At 36.3% G+C, this 24,536-nt stretch overlaps 1 protein-coding gene across 1 annotated transcript in view; it reads right to left on the bottom strand.

Annotated features, from left to right (window-relative positions):
* The window catches only part of LOC129225729 (alanine aminotransferase 2-like), a 39,078-nt gene that overhangs the window by 2,672 nt on the left and 11,870 nt on the right, over positions 1-24,536 (bottom strand). Inside the window, exons 6-12 of the mRNA XM_054860223.1 lie at positions 23,174-23,303; positions 22,991-23,070; positions 17,897-18,030; positions 11,544-11,652; positions 9,327-9,392; positions 4,975-5,130; positions 910-1,022 (exon numbers count right to left, since the gene is read on the bottom strand). Of these exons, the coding sequence (XP_054716198.1) occupies positions 910-1,022; positions 4,975-5,130; positions 9,327-9,392; positions 11,544-11,652; positions 17,897-18,030; positions 22,991-23,070; positions 23,174-23,303 (788 nt within the window). The remainder of the gene's footprint in view (positions 1-909; positions 1,023-4,974; positions 5,131-9,326; positions 9,393-11,543; positions 11,653-17,896; positions 18,031-22,990; positions 23,071-23,173; positions 23,304-24,536) is intronic.

Genomic DNA, 24,536 nt, shown 5'->3' with positions numbered 1-24,536 from the left:
TATACTTGCCTCTTTGCATATGATTGGGCATCAAAGGATGCCAACCTAAAACTGAAACTTTACACTTGCCGAAAAAGTTGAGAAGTTAATCTAATTTGAATAAAGTAAATTTTATATTACATTACATTAGGAATGAGAACGCTGCTAAATATCGTTTACCGATGTCTATCAGAATGTTGCGTTCAAATAAATGTTATGTTCAATTCACATGGAGCAAAAAGCCAACATGTTGGCAAATAAGATGTTCCTATTTTTATCTCCTACCACGATTCGAATAAAAGACGATGATGCAGAGTATCTAATGTGAGAAAAACGTTTTTGTAAAGACAAACATTTAGCAGTATAATTGCGTTTCCGTCATTGCGCCGCGTGGCAAACAGCGAGATGTGCTTCGGGGTGAAAAACAAAAATAAATTCATTTGTGACGCTTATCTGGAAGGTTGAAAAATCAATCTTTCGACTGTTTATTAAAATATTTTGTACCAAAAATGCACAATTTGTGATGTTTTTCCAAATACAATTCTTAATCCGTATTTGTCATTATTAACTAATTTAAATTTCATTGCTACCTTTTTTACTAGGTATATTGGAGGGGAATGAAAGTAGGATAACTATTTTTAACTCTGGTAAAATTGCCTTTATAAAAATCTTGTTTTTTACGAAAAACAAATTGTTTTAAAGGTATTTAATTTTAAATACCATGTGGAGGTAAAGGTTTAGTTGGCGGGGATATTTTATTTATTTTTTTTTTTTTATTTTTTTTTTTTTTTTTTTTTTTTGAATTAGTTAATTGTAACAGGTCATAAAAGTTTAGGGGGATAAAACATGGCGCACGTACCCTACTTATTTCTAAAATTGACTTTACAATTTAAATATTAGAGTAGGTAGGTAAATGAATTTTTTGAGTACCTGAAGTGATAAGTTCCGGGTATTTGTCCAAATCCACTGCCAGGAACGACGCAGATCCCCGTATTCTCAAGAAGTTGCATGACATAAAAGAAATCTGGTGCTTGTCCAAGAGACTGAAAAAAACATTACGTATTCAACCAAAATGAGGTGCCATCAATAAAAAACATGAAATAAATACATGCATTATGTATATGTGGTGATTATAACAAGTGTGGTGTGAGCAGGGGCGCTTCGAACAAAACTTTTGGTAGGGCGAACATTCTCAATTTGCCGAATGGATCATCAAATTTCACCGAATGATGATTATTTTGCCAAACAGAACTTCAAATTTTTCTGAATAATTTTTATTTTGCTGAATCGTCAGACAAAATTTTCCGAATAAGGAAATCTTTGGGAGGTCACAGTGACCTCCAGTGACCTCCCATCGGGGCACCCCTGGGTGTAAGTTTCATTCTAATTTAGTTTCGAGTCATTGAAGATTTTGTAAAAACGTCATCAAAGAAAAAAAAAGAAAAAGAAAAAAGAAAGGAAAATCAATACTGTGCGTTAAAGTTAAGCTTCAAGAGAAGGATTAGTATTTAAACATTAGTACTTTTTTATGGTGCTTTTTTTTAATCAAAAATTAATTGTACTTGTTTCAAAGAAACATTAGACGGCTTATCACCACTGTCACTCTACATTTACGATGGCTTTGCTGAAAACACCAAATAATGACATGCAAAGAGTGTTAAAAATTAGAAGAAATCAGAAAATTCTGGCTGATGGTCCAATAAGCAGGATGAAAAATGACTTATACCACTATCATTCTGACCGGAACAGCAGTTTAGATTAGTGGATAACTGTTGTGCACTCCTACTGGCCAATACGTTTCTTTTTTTACGCAATTACGAGTTGCTCATCGTTTTACTTGACCGTGGTTAACGTCCTGTGCTTTCTGAGGTTCAACAGCCTCCGCGCGGGTGCTCCTCCTGGGCGGTTGCAGGTGACATGTTCCCTGAAATCAACTTTATTTATGCCCGACCTTCTGTCCTTACACTATCATCTTTAGACAACAACAGCATCCAGCACATAACAGCATCCATAGTCTCTGGGATTCATTTCGATTTTGACTCTTGAGTTCAAATAATGTTTCTCGCAATTATGACTGCAATAGGGGCCCCATTTGCAGAAGCAAACGAGTTGATGTGTGCATCACATGACTTCCTTTTACTCCAATTTAATGTCATTTCCCCATTATTGGCAATTTTAACATGATTCAATAGTTTACTCTCTAAATATCACCAACAATGGCCAAATTGAAACCAGATTTAAAAATTTAAAATAAAAAAAAATCGCCAAATTTGTCGCCAAGTTGGCGACAAAACTTGGCGACCAAAAGACTGGCTGATATATCGCCGCCAAATTATAACACCACTTGAGATTACATCGAAATTAACAATGATTTAACCCCAAAAAGAGGCATAAAAAACCCCTTTGAAGCATCCGAATGCAACCAAAAAGGAAGGTGCACAACTACACCCCAATTGGAGTCTACGTACCAACTTTCTAGGACATTCCGTTCTTGAGTTATGCAACACACATACACATATACACACATATGCACATACGCATACAGGGTGTCCCAAAAGGTCGTTTACAAACTTAACATGCTGGTCTGTCATATCATGATGAACAGGATTTACATAGGAACATGTGTTCCCAAACGCAATGCTGGCGCACTACATGCACACAAAGTCAGACACTAACAGATGCACAACATGTCGCATATCTATTACAAAAAGACAGTTTTGCACAACATTTTAATTTTTAAGGAAAGCTTAAAGTAGTTGATAAAATTTCCGTCTTGTCAACTCTCATAATCACGTTACAACGACAACGCAGCGATCGGTGAAATCTTGTCCGAATGGATCGTTATTACGACGGTCGGTACTTTGTCGTTGCGACGCGTGTATGACAGCTAAAGGCAGCAAATTTCAACAACAGCTATAAGCCTTCCTTGAAAACTAAAATATTGCGTAACATCGTCTTTGTGTAATAAATATGCGACATGTTGTGCATCCTTTAGTGTCTGACTTTGTGTGTATGTAGTGTGCCTGCATTGTATTTTCGAACTTATGTTACTATGTAAATCTTGTTCATCATGATATGACAGACCAGCATGTTAAGTTTGTAAACGACCTTTTGGGACACCCTGTATACATACGTACATAAAGATGTCACGAGAAAACTCGCTGTAATTAACTCGGGGATCGTCAAAATGGATATTTCGGGTGTGTGTACGTTCCTAGGCATATATCCACGTGTGGTCGGGTTGAAAAAAAAATCGACATTCATTCGGGGTGAGCAAAATGGAAATTAAGGCCGATTTTTGGGTGAAAATTTTTTCGCGAATACAATACTTCCTTTTTTGTAAAAGAAGTAAAAACCAACGAGCTGGGTCCTATCGCATTCGTGATTGCGGAACATTTGATTTGAATTCAAGATGTCAAAATTCAAATTAATGCCAAAAGCTATATGCTAGATGTTGTGTGCTGGATTTTTTTTCTTCTTTTTTGTGTGCAATTGGCAGACTTAAAGGGGAGCTAAAGAGGACCACAAATCCATGATTAACTCAAATTGTAATATTTTTTGACTTTCAATACCATTAATATTCTAGCTCGTATGTATGCACAGATAAATAAAGACACACCTTCGATAAAACTTGCTTGTGTTTTTATCTCTTTAAGTGCATTTAACTCTGTTATAACGTTATTGCCCCCTCATCAAAGACGTTTCAATGCAAAACCATTTTTTAAATATATGTTTGTTACTTTTCTGTATTCAATGTCAACTCCTCAAATATAAAGATAGAAGAAACTGGATTTATCAGAGTTGGTAGTTTTAGAGAGAATAGACGTGTGCAATATCACCAATCTCCCCTCCCCTCCGCCCCCCAAAAGAAGAGACAAAATAAACATTGCTGCAGCGTGAAACAAATAAGGAAATAGGCAAGCATATTAAGTACAACTTAAGCATCGCATGAAGATTACCCATAACTAGAACACACACAAATAAAAAAGGAAAAAACAAACAATTTATTTGTTTATTTATTTATTTATTATTATAGAAAAAGATCGAAGACTCAACGGTTATTTTTGGGAGAAGCTAAAGTAATTAATGAAACGAAAATGATCTGAATAATTCAAGTGCAAAAAAAAAGGGGGGGGGTGAATAGGTTCTGTGTAAGAAACATTAAAGACGCGTACACACGTGTTTGGGATACGATTGCGCAGCGTTAAAAGCTATTGGCTGTTAGAACTTATAAATCTTATGGATAGATTGTTAGAGCTGATTGATGAAAAGATGTTAGATAAAAGTTTTTTCGGATGTCTTTTCATCCATAAGCGCAGAGCACTTGCAATGAAAAATGTTTTTTTTTTTATAATCTCGAAACACGGGTTGGCAATTAATTTGTTAATTTGTGCGCAATAACGTAGTTCAATCAACATTTACATTTCAGCACTATAATACTTTATTTTTAACTTACAGAAAAATATTTTAAGCAGTACCAAAGCTTTAAAAAAATTTTGTACCTTTAATTGTTTTAATAGTTGGTTAAAAGTTAATTTTTTTTTCTAAATAAAAATATTATAATTATTCAAAAAAGAAAGGAAAGAAAAACACCGGAAGGTGGACGGTTTTCCCAAAAGCATGCAGTCGCTGACATATGTCTTTGTCCCAGAGATTTCTATACGTTAAGAAACTTGTTAACAGACCTATAGAAAAGAATTATAGTGTGGCTTTAATAAGTTGAAGCATGATCTTGAAAATCCTTACTTCTTTTTACGGAGTTCAGTGAAAAAAGGTACACACAAAAGGAACACAAGGGATTTGAGTTTTAATACCTTCGCATAACTACAAAGAAAGTAGGACCCCACTCAACTCAGCGCCAATGATCCTAACCTATCACCCCAAAATGAAATAAACACTGTCGAGGTCAGGCTTCAACATATCAGAGCCAAACTACACGCGTCGGATTACAAGGGAAGTCATCCACTACTAAAAGCAACCCCACAGCTTGATTACCTTTGCTTTTTGAATTGCTTTTTCAGGAAGTTCTAAACGTGGAAATGCATACATGGCCCCAGCAATTTCGTTGCATCTTATGCCTTTTATGCTGTTAAGTGCTTTGGTAATAAGGATTGCTCTGTCTTTGAGAGACTGCAATATCCCATTCTTTTCCTAAATAAATAAATACAGAAACAATAGAATAAAATACAATAAAAAATGATAACTGTTTCTTACAATATTATAAAAATATAATAATGGCGTCGCAGCAGCCAATGAAATTATTGGAACGTCATGACGTGGAGAAGTCGGGCTGAATATCATTATTGAAGATTCAAATATCAAGCAAGACAGAAATGGAACAAATGCTATAGTTTGCAGAAGATCAAAATAATGCTGCAGTAGCACTAAAAATTTGTTATACATTTTTGCATTCATTTTACAGAATTAATTGAAAAAAAAAGTAGGCGCTCAATGGTGGGGAATCAGGGTTGGCAAGGTTTTGGACACAACGGTAAAAACCACGGTAAAAACCCTGGTTTTTACCGTCCTGTCCAAAACCCTAGTGTACAAAACAGTCCGAAAGTGTCCAAAACTATATTTTTAGAAAAATTGTATTGTGTGGAAAACATCAAAAACAGAATAAAATGTATCAAAGTAATGTTTTATATTGAACATTTAATCAATGAAAGCATTCAACTTATTTATGCAGCTGCTTTTAATCCAGTTACATAGAAATTGAATAATTGATTGACATTTCAATTTGTATGAATGAGTTCATTTGTTTATTTTTTGATAATAGTAACCAAATTTCCCTATGTTTATGCATGTGTGCAAATGAAAGCAATGTTGGCAAGGTTTTTATCATCCTGTTCAAAACTTCTGTGTCCGAAAGTGTCCAAATTTTGAGAAACTATATTTTATGAGACAATATCAAAAATAAAACAAAATGTGTCAAAATTATTTTTTTGACTACTTAATATGTTTATTCAAAGTGAACATTCAAGTATGGTAACTTATTTATGCAACTGATTTTAATAATCTAGTTGAGTAGAAATTAAATTCTTCATTAAACATTTCAATTTAGTAGTTTTTTTCCATTTACCAAATTTTTCGACATTTATGTATGTGTGCAAAAGAAAGTGTTCAAAATATACTGCAATAATAGACTTAAATGCAATAAATAACAATTTTGTTTTTGCACCTTAATATTGCACATTTAATAACATTCCTTTAAGTTACAAATGGAACTGAAATTAGTTGTCTTGGTAGTGTTGTGAATTCCCTTTCAGAACTATACCAACTGTTCATAAGGTAGTTTTTATGTAATAGTTATTGGCTTTTTTTTTTAATGTAAAATTTTTTTTAAATGAACATTTTAAAGAAAAGTACTATCAAATACTTATTATTTTGACCCCATTAATATTTATATTTATGCATTAGAAATATTGCAGTAAATACGAATTAATTAAATTACACCCCTTTGGCGTCAGCTTAGTTTTAGACAGTTTCGGACACTTTTGGACAGTTTTAGACAGTTTTGGACGGTAAAAAACACCTGTCCTGTCCTAAACCAGTTTTGGACAGTCCAAAACCTAACCCTGTGGGGAATATTTTGATGTTTGAAATTTTGACACAATCGACAAACTTTAGACAATTACTAGCTGCGTCGCCCGGCTTTGCACGGTCTACCTCGAAAATAAAAGTTATGTCAAGTGGCGCGTGTTCAACAATCAAGCTTGAACAAAAAAAAAAAAAAAAAAAAATCAGTACATTTTGCGGCAAATTTGTGGAAAAATAACAAAAAAGAAAACATTTTCAATCCCCCGATTGCAAAAAAAAAAAAAAAAGCCTCAAAACAAAAGCCAAATTTTATTTCTTCATATTCGAGAAAACAAATGGCAACAGATCTTTCTTCTCCATGATTTTCTTCACGCTACAAATTTTAATAAAAGCATTGTTACGGAAAGTTGAGATGAAGCACTGAATAATAATTTGAATGGAGGAGAGCCATCGAAAAATAGGTTTTTCATGTCAAAATCCAAGCATCCTAATTAATAGTTTTTAATTAAACCTCCGCTAATTTTTATCGGGGGATTATGTTAAATAGCCAAACATAAAGACGGGAAAATTTCGAATCTCTCGATACTTGGTTTGATGATCAGTTCACTGGCGTTCGGGGAAGTAACTCGGTCATAGATACATACATACATAGATACATACGCTCAGTTTTTAATTATATAAGATCGTTTCATTCTGGAATGATTGACAAGGCCAAAAAAAAATAGCACCCAGATATCTTTTAAATATGAGCATACTATATTGAACCGCACCTTCTTGACTATAAAGTTTTAGTAAGTGTGCTGGGAATGAGAACTTCGTGTTTGCATCATTTCGCGGTGGTTGGTAAGCAATAGAGAGCAGAGGAGGTAGCGAATTAATATTGAGATAAAAATGTGATGTCAAACCACATATGAATACAAAAAAAAATAACAATAATAAATTTAGGGCTTTTATGCGATAAGTATTGTATTTTCTAGGAAATAAGTAATAGTATCCACAGTTTTTTTGAGCAATCACGATTGCTTATTGTTCTCACTTGACTGTTTTGATGTCTTATCATTTTATTTTCCCACCGCCACCCTCCGCACCATCACCGTCGACCGGCTCCTCACGATGCTGCTCCTATAGCGAAAACCGTCTCCAGGTTGCATCCATGTCCTACACACACACATACATACACAACTACACACACACACGCGTACACACAAACACACACACACAAGCACATACACACACATACACCTACGCACACATACACAAACACATACACACACAACTACCCACACATTCATGTCTGCACACAGACACAAACACATATGCCTACACACACATACACATACCCCCTACCCACAAACACACCCGCCTACATACACACACTCGTGATTGCGAAAAACATAATTTGAATTCAAGATGTCAAAATTCAATTTAATTTTTTTTTTCCAGTAAAAAAATTCTTTGTTGACAAGAGTAAATATTTTTTTTTTAACCTGATGCTCCTTGCATACACGTTAATATAATGTTTTCCTCTGTTTCTTCTTCTTTTTTTTTTTTTTTTTCATTTCAGTCGCAAAGCTCAAAATTTAAAAAAGGATGCATTAGCAATGATAGAACGTTAAAATTAAAACGAGATTTTTTAAAAAAGAGCATATTGTAAAGGAAACAGAAAAGTTGCGCAAAGAAAAGAATGTAAAGCTTTCTTGGCTTGCTCGCGGAAAATAAACATATAAAATTTTAAAGCAATGCTGCCAATTGGGAAACCATCTTTAAACATCAGTTAATAGTTTTCTGCAACACTTTCTTTTTCTTAAAAACAATACAAGGTACTAGAAAACTGCCCGTCAAGATATGACGGGTGAAAGTTGCTTCTACATTTGGACGAAGCCATTGCCTGCTCTATGATATTTTGACGGTTGAAATTTTAACTCTAACTCCAGTAGGTAGCGTTGACACTCTTTCGCTCCTTCAATCGCATGAAATGACACAATTTACCAGTAAAACAGTTAAGTTACCGGATCCACTTCAGCCTTGCCACAATGAAGCCTTTCCCTGAACGTTAAACATTAGCAAAACATATTATCAAATGATTATGCCGTGGCGCTCTCAAGAAGTTGCATGACATAAAAGAAATCTGGTGCTTGTCCAAGAGACTTAAAAAAAAAAAAATACGCCTTCAATCAAAATGGGGTGTTACCAATAAAAAAACATGAAATAAATACATGCATTATATGTCGTAGTTATAATGAGAGTGTTGTAAGCGAGGGCGCAACGAACAAAATATTTGGGAGGGCGAAAATTCACAATTTGCCGAATGGACCTCCAAATTGAGCCGAATGATGATTACTTTGCCGAATACAATTCCAAACTTCGCCGAATGATGATTACTTTGCCGAATACAATTCCAAACTTCGCCGAATGATGATTATCTCGCCGAATAGAACTCCAAACTTTGCAGAATGGTGATAATTTTGCCAAACCGTCAGACAAAATTTGCCGAGTAAGGACATTTTTGGAAGGTGACAGTGACCACCAGGGATATCCCATCGAAACCAGAGTTAGGAAACCAGAACCCTCATACTGTTAGAACCGGAAGTGCCTAAGGGGTGCAGGTTTTCACACTTGGGGTAAAACAACGGTGCCTCGGGGAGCAATGGATCCACTTCAGCCTTGCCACAATGAAGCCTTTCCTTGAATGTTAAACATTAGCAAAACATATTATCAAATGATTATGCCGTGGCGCGAGCTTCGTTGTTGATGACGTCAGGAGCGTTACTCGATCACTGACTATTATTTATAGGAGGATTTATTACCTTTATATACAGACCAAAGGATGGTTCACCTTCTCGAGGCGGAATAGCAATGCATGACAAAGCTGCCTATAAAAAGAAAAGAAAATATGGAATTAGAAAAAAACGAAACAAATTTCGGTTGTTAAATTATATTTGTTACTAATATTATCATTAGTGGGGTCAGTTGGGATAAATGGGAACATAGTTTCAATGTTTTAAATTGATACTCGCTCCATCCCTTTGAATGAATTGAAAGAGAAAGTTTTTTGCACTGGCATTCAAGACTACACTCCCCAAGAGTGCCGATTATGAAGCGTTGACTTTATGACTGTTTGTTCACGAATGAAGTCCTGTTTCCATTTACCATTGTCAGGGGCACCTTGAACTAAAACTTTTGAAGGGGGAAAATTCTCAATTTCGCAAATGAAATTCCAATTTAACCGAACGATAAAATACAATCATCCAGACATACATGACATCAAAAGAAAAGAAAGATTAGGCATAAATAAGAAAAAAAATTAACAATTAAAAATAAATTTAAAATAATCTTAATATTATAATATTGTTTTTAAATTTTCCGAATAAAGAGATTTTTGGGAGATCTCAGTGACCTTGTATCGGGGCGCCCCTCCTTACCATAGTGTATCTTCATTTACCCCCAGAGACTACGGGGTAAATGAAAACCACTTTCCTTCCTTATGAGAATGATGTAAGTCGATAAACGTGACATACACAATCAGTTTACTGGTATAAGAAGTTCTACAGCTACAGTACTTAATCAAGTTTTTTGCGACATGGTAAATCCTCCAAATGTAGCGGAAAATAGTTAAAACTATTAGTTTAGTACAAAAAATGAATTAGACACCAAATTTAAGTAAAATTCCCAAAAAAATACCATTAAAATCAAAACCTTATCTTGTAAGACGAAATTCATAACTATATGCTTTCAGTAACCTTCCACGCGACCAGGGGCGCGCCGATAAGAGGTCACGGGCGGTCACTGTGACCTTTAAAAAATTCCTCATTCAGCAAAATTTTTTAACGGTTCGGAAAAATGATCATTATCCGACAAAATTCGGCCAAATTATCATCATGCAACAAAATTTAGAGTTCTATTCCGCAAAATTATCATCATTCAGCGAAATTTGGAGTTCCACTGGCAAATTGAGAATTTCCGCCCCCCCCCCCAAAAAAAAAAATTAAGTATAGAGCGCCCCTGCACGTGAAGAGTAAAACTAGTTGAAACAAATTAAAATTGAGGGAGCGAGTCCAATCATTGGCTTAGCAAAAGATGACCCGAAGACCCCAAGTCACGTGATTCAACAACGACGAATGGTTGGCACGTTTTGCGAGAAACAAGCGAAAGAAACCTGATTTCATCTAATGCTTTGCTTTAAAAGCTATCACGTGACTTGGGGTCTTGGTTTCAGGAAAGACGGACTTCCCTCCCTCCATGTTATCTCTTCTCAATGGTTGAAGCCAGTAACTTCACTTTTTCAGGTCTGCTCTAGAGGAAAATCTAAGACACTAAACTTCAAAAAGTAACTTTTCTACAGTGTCATCTCCAAACAATGATGACTCCTACACAACTGGAAATACATAGAACTCTCTTAACGCTTTTCCTATGTTGACTAGACTTCATTTATTGATAGTTAAGTTTCAAAAATAATCCCCCAGTGTACTTATCCAATTTGTTTTCATTTCCGCAAAAGATTCTAATTAATTTTGAAGTGAAGCCAGTAACTTCACTTTTTCAGGTCTGCTCTAGAGGAAAATCTAAGACACTAAACTTCAAAAAGTAACTTTTCTACAGTGTCATCTTCAAACAAAGATGACACTGTAGAAAACACTGTTGACTAGACTTCATTTACTGATAATTAAGTTTCAAAAATAATCCCCCAGTGCACTTATCCAATTTGTTTCCATTTCCCCAAAAGATTCTAATTAATTTTGAAGTGAAGCCAGTAACTTCACTTTTTCAGATCTGCTCTAGAGGAAAATCTGAGACACTAAAACTTCAAAAAGTAACTTTTCTACAGTGTCATCTTCAAACAATGATGACTCCTACACAACTGGAAATACATAGAACTCTTTTAACGCTTTTCCTATGCTGACTAAACTTCATTTACTGATAATTAAGTTTCAAAAATAATCCCCCAGTGTACTTATCCAATTTGTTTCCATTTCCCCAAAAGATTCTAATTAATTTTCAATTAAAAGAAAAAGTAATAAACTTACTTGACCTAAAATGCTGGAGCATGAGCGAGCAGATACAGATTTCATAAACAGCTTTTTGACTTCTGGGTCAAGATTGATGATTTCACAATACCCACCACGCAAACCACACCTAAAAACATATTGAAAGATTAATCATATACAAAAATATTTTGTACTAGTGGTACCCGCACGGCTTTGCCCGTAGTTAAAAAATTAAAAGGTCATTCGGTTCGCCAGTATATTTACAAATAATAGATGACCAATTTCTCGCCAATTGGCTATGTTCATTCGCTGTTCCATTCCACGTCATGATAATTCGGTAATTTACTCGTCCATCTTATGATAATTTTGCTGCGGAAAATGTTCTTAAAATTGAAATAGAAAAGGAACAAAATGGAATTTTTGAAAAATCGCTTCGAGGTGCACACCCCCATGCTACAAACTAACTTTGTGCCAAATTTCATGAAAATCGGCAGAACGGTCTAGGCGATATGCGCGTCACAGAGATCCAGTCATCCTACAGACATCCAGACAGAGAGACTTTCAGCTTTATTATTAGTAACTAGTGGTACCCTCACGGCTTTGCCCGTAATAGAAAAATTAAAAGGTCTTTTGGTTCGCCTGTATAACAAATAATGTATGGTGAATTTTTTCGCCAATTGGGTAATACCCATGTTACGGTTCCACGTTATGATAATTTGGTATCTCGCCAATTGGCTTGTGCCCATGTTACGGGTTCCACGTTATGATAATTTCGTAAATTAATCGTCCATCTTATAACATTTTTGTTCTTAAAATTGTAATAGAAAAAGAACCACATCGAAATTTCGAAAAATCGCTTCGAGGTGCACACCCCCATGCTACAAACTAACTTTGTGCCAAATTTCATAAAAATCGGCCGAACGGTCTAGGCGCTATGCGCGTCACAGACATCCAGAGAGACATCCTACAGACATCCTCCGGACAGAGAGACTTTCAGCTTTATTATTAGTAACTAGTGGTACCCGCACGGCTTCGCCCGTAATAGCAAATTAAAAGGTCTTTTGATTCGCCTGTATATTTACAAATGATGTGTAGTGAATTTTCTCGCCAATTGGCTTGTGCCCACGTTATGATAATTTCGTATCTCGCCAATTGGCTTGTGCCCATGTTACGGTTCCACGTTATGATAATTTTGTAATTTATTCGTCCATCTTATGATATTTTTTTCTGAAAATTGGAATAGAAAAAGAACCACATCGAAATTTCGAAAAGTCGCTTCGAGGTGCACACCCCCATGCTGCAAACTAACTTTGTGCCAAATTTCATGGAAATCGGCCGAACGGTTTAGGCGCTATGCGCGTCACACACATCCTACAGACATCCAGACATCCTCCGCTGCATCCTTTCTGCTTTATTATTAGTACTAGTGGTACCCGCACGGCTTCGCCCGTAATAGCAAATTAAAAGGTCTTTTGGTTCGCCTGTATATTTACAAATGATGTGTAGTGAATTTTCTCGCCAATTGGCTTGTGCCCATGTTACGATTCCACGTTATGATAATTTCGTAATTTATTCGTCCATCTTATGATAGTTTTGTTCTTAAAATTGGAATAGAAAAAGAACAAAATCGAATTTTCGAAAAATCGCTTCGAGGTGCACACCCCCATGCTACATACTAACTTTGTGCCAAATTTCATGAAAATCGGCCGAACGGTCTAGGCGCTATGCGCGTCACAGACATCCTACAGACATCCTACAGATATCCTACAGACATCCAGACATCCTCCGGACAGAGAGACTTTCAGCTTTATTATTAGTAACTAGTGGCACCCGCACGGCTTCGCCCGTAATAGAAAAATTAAAGGTCTTTTGGTTCGCTTGTATATTTACAAATAATGTATGGTGAATTTTCTCGCCAATTGGCTTGTACCGACGTTACAGTTCCACGTTATGATAATTTTGTATCTCGCCAATTGGCTTGTGCCCATGTTACGGTTCCACGTTATGATGATTTCGTAATTTATGATAGTTTTTTTTCTTAAAATTGGAATAGAAAAAGAACAAAATCGAATTTTCGAAAAATCGCTTCGAGGTGCACACCCCCATGCTACATACTAACTTTGTGCCAAATTTCATGAAAATCGGCCGAACGGTTTAGGCGCTATGCGCGTCACAGACATCCTACAGATATCCTACAGACATCCTCCGGACAGAGAGACTTTCTGCTTTATTATTAGTAAAGATAAAGAAGAAGAAGAAGAAGAAGATGAGGAAGTAAAATTTTTATAGTTCCAAGTATATCTAGACAACAATCATAATCATTTCTTACCCTTCAGGACTGAACACCTCAGTCGGCGAACTGCTCTCTCGTGAGGGGTAATAATAAAACTGGGACTTTGGCATAAGTGATTTTAGACACTGATAGAAATGGGATTGTTTCCATCAGTCAAAAGTACCACTTTTAATCACCGAGTTTGATAGAAAGAGCAAAAAAAAAAAAAAAAATTTAATTAATTAACTTGAATTTTGACATCTTGAATTCAAATTATGTTTTTCGCAATCACGAGTGTGTGTATGTAGGCGTGTGTGTTTGTGTGTACGGATTATGTGTATGTGTGTTTGTGTCTGTGTGCTGGCATAAGTGTATGGGTAGTTGTGTGTATGAATGTGTGTGGGGGGGGGGTATGTGTATGGTGTGGTGTAGGCATATGTGTTTGTGTCTGTGTGCAGGCATGAATGTGTGGGTAGTTGTGTGTATGTGTGTGTGTATGTTTTTGTGTGTGTGTATGTGCAGGTGTCTGTATGTATGTGTTTGTGTGTAGGGATTATGTGTATGTGTGTTTGTGTCTGTGTGCTGGCATAAGTGTGTGGGTAGTTGTGTGTATGAATGTGTGGGGGGGATGTGTATGTGTGTGTAGGCATATGTTTTTGTGTCTGTGTGCAAGCATGAATGTGTAGGTAGTTGTGTGTATGTGTGTGTGTATGTTTTTGTGTGTGTGTATGTGTAGGTGTCTGTATGTATGTGTTTGTGTGTACGGATTATGTGTATGTGTGTTTGTGTCTGTGTGCTGGCATAAGTGTGTGGGTAGTTGTGTGTATGTGTGTGTGTATGTGTAGGTGTCTGTATGTATGTGTATGTGTTTGTGTGTGCGTGCGTGTGTGTAGTTGTGTATGTATGCGCGTGTGTGTGTAGGACATGAATGCAACCTGGAGACGACTTTCGCTATAGGTCCAGCATCGTGAGGAGCCCGTCGACGGTGATGGTGCGGAGGGTGGCGGTGGGAAAATAAAAAGATAGGACATCAAAACAATCAAATGAGAACAATAAGCAATCGTGATTGCTCAAAAAAAATAGTACTTTGACATCATCTTGAATTCAAATTATGTTTTTCGCAATGACGAGTATGCGTGTGTGTTTGTGTCTGTGTGCAGGCATGAGTGTGTGTGTGTGTAGGTGTGAGGCATTGTAGGATATTGACGGAACCTGAAGACGGTGCTGTGCTCGTTGGAGGAGCAGCATCGGTCGACAGTGGTGCTGCAGAAGAAGGCGAAGGGAAAATAAAGTCATAGGGCAACCAAAACAGTCAAATGAGAACAATAAGCAATGTCATTGCTCAAAAAAAAAAAAAAAAAAACAAGGAGCGGGGGGGGGGGGGGGGGAAACTTCTATTTTCAAAACGTTTAATTTTTAATTACTTTTTTTAAATGTTCAATTTTTCAAGTAAGGCGTAATCTTTGTGACGTCACAAGTGATAAACTTTGGCGCGCTGTTCCACTGGCACGCTGAATGCTTACGCTTAATGTCTACCGCGTTTCCAGATTATGATAATTCAGAAGCGAATTGAACCTTGCTCTCTACGGTTGCTATCAACCCTATCGTTGCCAATACGTGTGAGTAAAGAAGCGAATTATTGCGCTCTGCGCTAATGGCATCAGTGAATGGCATTTCATCACTTGTGATGTCATGTGCAGAAGCGCAAAAACTGAAATTGAATTTGCGCTCCGATTAAAATAATGGTTAAAAAGTATTAAACTTTGTCAAATTATTTTAAAAATGGTCAAATCCTATGTTTTTAAGCATGCTATATCAGAAAAAATTATTTTTTTTTAAATTTCGGAAACGACGCCATTGCCAGGCTTGGCAGCATTAAGCATTTGGCGACTTTTTAAACCTAATTGATGATCATAGATATTTCTAGAATTTTCCAGCGATTTTCCATTCGAGAATGTAAATAGTTGCTGCTCTGATCTTAAGTAATTATCAGAGGCAGCAACATTTGTTGACAATGGAGTAATAAGCTGAGAACAAGCGATGTAAGTAGTTCTCAGCGTGGTGTCCAAGTTTTGGGTTAAATTAGTCACTTCGCTTTAAAAATTGGATTAGTTTGATAAATCCATGCAAGCATAGCCTTTTTTGTCATAATTTCTGCAAACAGTTAAATAATTTTAATTCTACGAGCGGCATAGCGCGAAGTAGTACATTCATTTGAACCGAACGAATCAGCCAATAAGAGCTTAGAAACAATAGGGAAGTTTTCGATTTTTCAATTTTATTTTTATATGATAGAGTAATATGTATGAACATCATAGGTGAAAAAATTTTTGCGATACGATAAGTAGTTTTTTTTAAATTAATTTTTAAAGTTCAAGCTCTTGTGACGTCAAATGGCATAGGAAGTGACGTCATCCCCTCTTCCGATAGGGGAGAAGCGAAGGTCATGCATTCGACTTCGAAGACGAAACGTAAAAGGCTTTCTCCTCGCATTTAACTCCTCGCGTTTCTGGAACATTAAACCTCTCATCCTCTCGGAAATATTCGAATATCTCATTGGTGTTACTTGAGGAAGATTATTTAGATTGTGCTTTAACGAATCCGGCCTCCATAGTGTGTTCAAAAGGATTATTGAATTTCTAAAAAATAAAAATATCAGCGCGCTCAAAATGTCCGTAGCGAAAACAAGGGATCTTCGGCGGAAGGCTGCCCATTCGCGCCCTGAGACGTAGGCTCGTGACGTTTCAGAAGCGCGCACTTTTGCGCGTGGATTTTTAAAAATTCATTAAAAATCAACCACGGTGTTTTAAAATTCGGCGATGGTGAATTTTTTAGTTTTGAGGGTCAATTAACAATATCCAATAGCCAAAATATGAACATTTAATAGGTTGCAACTTCCCTATTGGCGATCTCCTCTAATTCGCCAAGAAAGGAACTAGTATGTGTGACGCTTTATCTGTTAACTCTGTTTTTTCCCCGCGTCATCGTGACGTTATTGTCAAGAAACTTTGCATACAGTTGTCAGTTTTGAATTATTATCCAGTTGTTTATCTCCGTTGCGCAATTTGAGATGTGATTTTCACGAAAGTGGGTTCTGATTACTTAGAAGCAAATACGCGTTTACCGTGGCGACTACGGCATTTTTACGAGATTCGCGTAGTTGCTAAACATTTCAGCTATTGTAACGACTTATTTGTAAAAAATGTAAATAAATTTACTGTATTTTTATTAGAACTGAATCAACGAACTTGTAACGATGTGTTTACAGTAAATTAGAGCTAAGACAGGCCGACGCATCAGCTTAAGTTTAGCCATTTTGGGTCGGAATTTTCATTGTTGCGGGAATAGGGTTACCAGAGCACAGTTTTTGGTTTTGCCAAATTGACCAAAAATAATATTTAATTTAATAAACAATTCCCGTGCCGCTAATAATTGCTCTCAGCGAAAAATAACAAAACGTGATAAATCGCCAGGAAAGACAACCACTCAAAAACGTGCTCCGATCCAAAATGGCTGATCTCAAGCTGATGCGTCGGCTCATGTATTGTTTGAGCACGGATTGTATGTAATTCGGCAATCTGCCAAGTAAAGACGATTCCATCTGAATGAATCTAGCAGGGGAGAAGGGAAAATAACGATGGGACTTCGATGCACGCGTTTTATGATGTCACTAGTGCCCTATTCATTTATTGCATTCTCAAAAATAAAATAAGAGGAAACAAAAATAGTTACCATGGAAACAAAAAAAAAGAGAAGAAAATATTTTCATTTCGTTCAGGGACGTAAAAGCAAAATGGTAAGCTCAAAACTTTGTGGTGAATAAATAAATCAATTAATTTTTGCCGTGAGAATATGGATCGAATATACTTTAGATTTAAAAAATGCTGCTGTGAGTAAATTTTCATTTTTACAAAACTAAGGCTAAATAATAGAGAGAGGCAAAAGTGCACTTTTGCAACAAACCAACTAACAACCCTATAAAGTAATAGATACGTCCATTTCCGCCTATAAACCGGATATTAGCCTTTCCACATAATCGATGGTCAGACAGTATATAGTGGGTCTTAAAATAAATAACCCAAAATGAGTTGTTAAACGCTAAGTATATTACACCACTTACTCTCCCATGTATCCCTTAGAGATGGACATGAAGGATGCTAACTCCATACTTTTGTATGGTTCCCCCATCTCTGTCATAACTTTCTTAAAAGAATGAAATTTCATTCCTTCGGCATACACATTATCTTGATATACCTGAAACATAAATGTACGATTACAAAAAAAAAAAAATAATAAATAAATAAATAACTGAAAATATCAAATAAAAAAAAAAAATTTGAATTTTGACATCTTGAATTCAAATTATGTTTTTCGCAATCACGAGTGTGTGTGTGTGTGGGTGTGTGTGTGTAGGCGTGTGTGGGGGGTATGTGTGTTTGTGTGTAGGGGGGATGTGTATTTGTGTAGGCATGTGTGTTTGTGTCTGTGAACAGGCATGAGTGTATGAGTAGTTGTGTGTGGGTGTGTGTGTGTGTGTATGTAGGCGTGTGTGGGGGGTATGTGTGTTTGTGTGTAGGGGGATGTGTATTTGTGTAGGCATGTGTGTTTGTGTCTGTGAACAGGCATGAGTGTGTGAGTAGTTGTGTGTGGGTGTGTGTGTGTGTATGTAGGCGTGTGTGGGGGGGTATGTGTGTTTGTGTGTAGGGGGGATGTGTATTTGTGTAGGCATGTGTGTTTGTGTCTGTGAACAGGCATGAGTGTGTGAGTAGTTGTGTGTAGGTGTGTGTGTGTGTATGTAGGCGTGTGTGTGGGGGGGGTTATGTGTGTTTGTGTTTAGGAGGTATGTGTATTTGTGTAGGCATGTGTGTTTGTGTCCGCGTGCAGGCATGAGTGTGTGAGTAGTTGTGTGTAGGTGTGTGTGTGTGTGTATGTGTACGTGCGTGTATGTATGCGTGTAAGTGTAGGATACTGACGCAACCTGGAGACTTTGCAGCAGCAGCATCGTGAGGCAGCCGGTCAACAGTGGTGCTGCAGAGGGTGCTGGCGGGAAAATAAAATCATAGCACATCAAAACAGTCAAATGAAAGCAATAAGCAATCGTGATTGCTCAAAAAAAAAAAAAAACATCCACCATTTATTTGAATTTTGACGTCTCAAATTCAAATTATGTTCTTCGGCAATCAGGAATAGGACCCATTCGTTGGGTTTCTTGTTTCTACAAATAGAATGGAATGGAAATGGCCAACAAATTGGCTCCCGTTATATAATGACTGGTGATGTTCTAGAATAGGTATTACGAGGCATATCCATGAAAAAGAAATGGTGATTAGGATGCGATAATAAAGATAAAGATTTTATGGCCGATATCTACCAGAACACTTATCACAAAGATTATTTGCAGCGTATAACGTCATGTATTGTTATTTCTTATCAATCTTAATTGATGGGGGAATCAGTAATCTGAGAATTTTATATTTGAATGAAGTTTTTGTTTTTCAAGTTCATCTATATTTGTTCTACTAAACAAATACTATATAGATGGGGTGTTTTTCCAAAAAAAAAAAAAAGTGATTTTACACACACAAAAAAAAAAAAAAGAAAAAAAAACATTTTTTAATGTAACGTCTGCTTGAGTCAAGCCATGACAAAAATATGATTAAAATCAAATCCAGACGATTTGTAACTATGGCAACGAAAATTTCGCTCTCTAAATAAATATTAGAAACAATCGTCTTAATATGTTTCCATGGTAATCAGAAATATCAGAGCAACATCAACTTTAATAAAGTGAGGATAATAAGCAATTTGTCATTGCTCTATAAAAAATGTTCAATTTTAATCCACCTCACATGGTGAAAGAGTCAAAGACATCGGATTCGAGGAAACAGGGAGAGTAGTAAGCGCGATCGCGAAACCGAGAACTTCCACTGTTAGCGCATTAGCGGGGAGTCTGGCGCGAGTTTTCAATTCAAGTTTATTTATTATTGCAAACAAACAACGACGGTTCAGAAAAAAACTTGTTTCAGCTACGCTTTATTATAGCAAACCCCTTGTTTCTCCTAATTTCAACCGATTTTGAAGTTTACTCGTCCAAGGACGAACGCCAACAATCATCAGGTGGACTACACATTAATCTGATAAAAATGAAAACTTGAAATTGGTTAGCTTTGTTTTCATCAGGGCATATTATGAAAACAACAGTAGAAAAAGATGAGTTTGATTCTAAAGAAAAACTCCTCGCAATCAAGAGGATAGTAATTTTGAAACATCATTTATTTATTTATTTGTTTGTTTGTTATTAGTGGTACCCGCACGGCTTTGCCCGTAGTAGAAAATTAAAATGTCGCCTGTATATTTACAAATAATGTATGGAGAATTTCTCGCCAATTGGCTTGCCCATGTTACGGTTCCACATTATGATAACTTGGTAATTTACTCGTCCATCTTATGATAATTTTGCTCGGGAAAATGTTCTTAAAATTGGAATAGAAAAAGAACAAAATCGAATTTTCGTAAAATCGCTTCGAGGTGCACACCCCCATGCTACAAACTCACTTTGTACCAAATTTCATGAAAATCGGCCGAATGGTCTAGGCGCTATGCGCGTCACGCAGAGATCCAGACAGATATCCAGACGGAGAGACTTTCAGCTTTATTTTGGACCTTTTTCTTCCTCTTTTTATGACCGGTAGGAGTTCCAAATGCGAAACACTCCTTCAGCCAGACCGCCAATGGAGAGCGATTGTAAATCAAAAGATAGATAAGCTTTACACTTTGAAGTGTGATAAAACACCGCTGTACACTATTTAACACTCTTAAAAAATGTATAAAAATCCAGGCACGTGGACTCAATTAAGAAAAAAATTTGAATGAACCACAGTACAAAAATTGGAACGGCGTATTGGCGATTTTCAATCTTTATAGTGCGAATTTGACTTTTGTTTTTCGATAACAAGATTGAAATAAAGTTTTTGTAGAACCAGCTTTCAAAATTATGCACTTCAAAATCCGACCAAGCACACTGGAACCCCAATCATCAGAAACTCTTTTAACCGAAAACTTGTTTAACCGACGTCGGTTTTCTTTAAAATATATTTGTCTGGCGAATAAACAATATGTCTTCAAAATTACCGGAAGTAACCCTTTCTACTTCAGGCACGCAACGAAACTTGCTTTCTTTACTAATAATAAAGCTGAAAGTCTCTCTGTCCGGAGGATGTCTGGATGTCTGTAGGATGTCTGTGACGCGCATAGCGCCTACACCGTTCAGCCGATTTTCAGGAAATTTGGCACTAAGTTAGTATGTAGCATAAGGGTGTGCACCTCGAAGCGATTTTTCGAAAATTCGATGTGGTTCTTTTTCTATTCCAATTTTAAGCCCATTTTTCACAGAAATTTAATAAAATGGGAAAGAATTTGTTCTGAAAATTATCTTCCTTTTCTTTACTTCTTTATCTTTCTTCTTTTCTTTTCTTCTTCTTTACTAATAATAAAGCAGAAAGTCTCTCTGTCCGCAGGATGTCTAGATGTCTGGATGTCTGTAGGATGTCTGTAGGATATCTGTAGGATGTCTGTGACGCGCATAGCGCCTAAACCGTTCGGCCGATTTTCATGAAATTTGGCAAAGTTAGTATGTAGCATGGGGGTGTGCACCTCGAAGCGATTTTTCGAACATTCGATGTGGCTCTTTTTTTATTCCAATTTTCTTTACTAATAATAAAGCAGAAAGTCTCTCTGTCCGGAGGATGTCTAGATGTCTGGATGTCTGTAGGATGTCTGTAGGATATCTGTAGGATGTCTGTGACGCGCATAGCGCCTAAACCGTTCGGCCGATTTTCATGAAATTTGGCAAAAAGTTAGTATGTAGCATGGGGGTGTGCACCTCGAAGCGATTTTTCGAACATTCGATGTGGTTCTTTTTTTATTCCAATTTTAAGAAAAAAACTATCATAAATTACAAAATTATCATAACATGGAACCGTAACATGGGCACAAGCCATTTGGCGAGAAATTTCACCATACATTATTTGTAAATATACAGGCGAACCAAAAGACCTTTAATTTTTCTATTACGGGCGAAGCCGTGCGGGTGCCACTAGTTACTAATAATAAAGCTGAAAGTCTCTCTGTCCGGAGGATGTCTGAATGTTTGTAGGATGTATGTAGGATGTCTGTGACGCGCATAGCGCCTAGACGGTTCGGCCGATTTTCATGAAATTCGGCACGAAGTTAGTTTGTAGCATGAAGGTGTGCACCTCGAAGCGATTTTTCGAAAATTCGATTTTGTTCTTTTTTTATTCCAATGTTAAGCCCATTTTTCACAGAAATTTAATAAAATGGGAAAGAATCTTTATCTTTATCTTCTTTACTAATAATAAAGCTGAAAGTCCCTCTGTCCGGAGGATGTCTGTAGGATGTCTGTGACGCGCATAGCGCCTAAACCGTTCGGCCGATTTTCATGAAATTTGGCACAAAGTTAGTTTGTAGCATGGGGGTGTGCACCTCGAAGCGATTTTTCGAAATTTCGATGTGGTTCTTTTTCTATTTCAATTTTAAGAAAAAAACTATCATAAATTACGAAATTATCGTAACGTGGAACCGTAACATGGGCACATGCCAATTGGCGAGATACGAAATTATCATAACGTGGAACTGTAACGTGGGCGCAAGCCAATTGGCGAGAAAATTCCCCATACATTATTTGTAAATATACAGGCGAACCAAAAGACCTTTTAACTTTTCTATTACGGGCAAAGCCGTGCGGGTGCCACTAGTTCTTAATAAAATCATTTCTAATTTTATTAGCAAACACATTAACAAATTTTTTGGTGTTCTCTAAAGTTCTAGTTTAAAAAAAATGTTATTAAAGTTGAAAGCGATCGAAAGTAATGTTTTTTAATAAAGGGGCTGTTTACAAATGATATTACGCTTTGAAGGAGGGACGTAGGTTCGTGAAATCTGAGAGTTAGTGACAAGGGGAGAGGGACAAGATGTCGTCAAGCATTTTTAAAAATAAGAATACGCTTATGAAAATTAGCGCGACATGTGACAAGGGGAGGGGGAAGGTGAAGTGTGGCACATAGTGACGACTGGGGAAGGGGGGGGGCAAAAATGTTGAGAATAGTGTGACATCATCTGTGAACAGCCGTTTATCACATACAAATACAAATCAATAGAAAAGAAGGAAAAATAAAACTGAAAGCAAACTGTTTACCTCATCAGCCATTAGAAAAAGTTTCTCTTCATAAGCAAATCTTATGATCTCTTCGATGTTTTCACGAGTAAGCACAGCCCCTACAGTTAAAAAATATTTTTTAAATTTTGATACATTAAAGCAAAAAGAGAAATTAGATTAGAGGCTTAAAATACTTGAAATAAAAAACATTATAAAATTTACCTGTAGGATTTCCAGGATTGATAACTACTAAAGCCCTAGGAAAACAATCTTTTTTTGCTTCATTTAGGGCTCTTTTCAGCTCTTTTATGTTTAGAGCCCATGCATTGTCCTCATCTAAGTAATAATTTATCTTCAGGGAGAAAAAACATTTATATAATTAAAATGAGTTTTATTAATTTTTAATTGAAAAAATGTAAACACTAATTCAAATTATAAGTAGATGATAATATTCTTTCATTATCATGTTTCTCGAAACTTATTGGTTTTAAGAAAGCAAGTAATAGAATCATTGATATTTGATATAATTTGTATTTCTCAATAGTAATAAAGAACAAAAAACAGACCGCATTAGCTTACACCAAATAATAATAATACAGCGAAACCCCAATTTTATGTTTCTCAGGAGACTGGGCTAAAAAACGTAAAATACGGTAAAACGTAAAATGCGGAAAATGCTTAGAAAGCGAAAATCAATTACAAAAAAAAAAACGAGCTGATGTGTGCATCACATGACTTCCTTTTACTCCAATTTAGTGTCATTTCCCTATTATTGGCAATTTTAATGTGATTCAATAGTTTACTCTCTAAATATCACCAACAGTGGCCAAATTAAATCCAAATTGAAGAAAAATCGCCAAATTTGTCGCCAAATTGGCGACAAAACTTGGCGATCAAAAGACTGGCGATATATCGCCAAGTGTCCGCCAAATTATAACACCACTTGTGTTTACATAGAAATTAACAATGATTTCCCCCAAAAAAGGGGCAAAAGACCTCTTTAGAAACATCCGAATGCAACCAAAAGGGGAGGTGCAGAACTAGACCCCACTAGGAGTCTACGTACCAAATTTGAACTTTCTAGGACACACCGTTCTTGAGTTATGCGACATACATCCGCACATACAGACGTCACGAGAAAACTCGTTGTAATGAACTCGGGAATCGACAAAATGGATATTTCGCGTGTCTATTCGTTCTTAGGCACTTATCCACGTGTGGTCGAGTCGAAAAAAAAAACCTCAACATTCATTCGGGGGTGAGCAAAATGGAAATTAAGGTGGATTTTTGAGTGAAAATATTTTCGCGAATACAATACTTCCTTTTTGTAAAAGGAAGAAAAAAAAAAGAAAAAACTAAAGGTACTAAAGATGACTCTTTCAAACGGTGCAATATCTATAGTTTACGAAACGAACATTATTAAATTGATTTTGCGCATTAAGTTGCGAATCCATGTTGAAAACAGCCCGTAATAGTGGATTGTTTTTACTTCCTTTTACAAAAAAGGAAGTATTGTATTCGCAAAAAAATTTTCACTCAAAAATCGGCCTTAATTTCTATTTTGCTCACCCCCGAATGAATGTTG

The sequence above is a fragment of the Uloborus diversus genome, chromosome 7, assembly GCF_026930045.1.
Source record: "Uloborus diversus isolate 005 chromosome 7, Udiv.v.3.1, whole genome shotgun sequence".
NCBI classification, from domain to species: Eukaryota; Metazoa; Arthropoda; class Arachnida; order Araneae; family Uloboridae; genus Uloborus; species Uloborus diversus.
The sequence above is the reverse complement of the archived record's forward strand: the minus strand, read 5'-3'. Positions and strand labels throughout refer to the sequence as shown.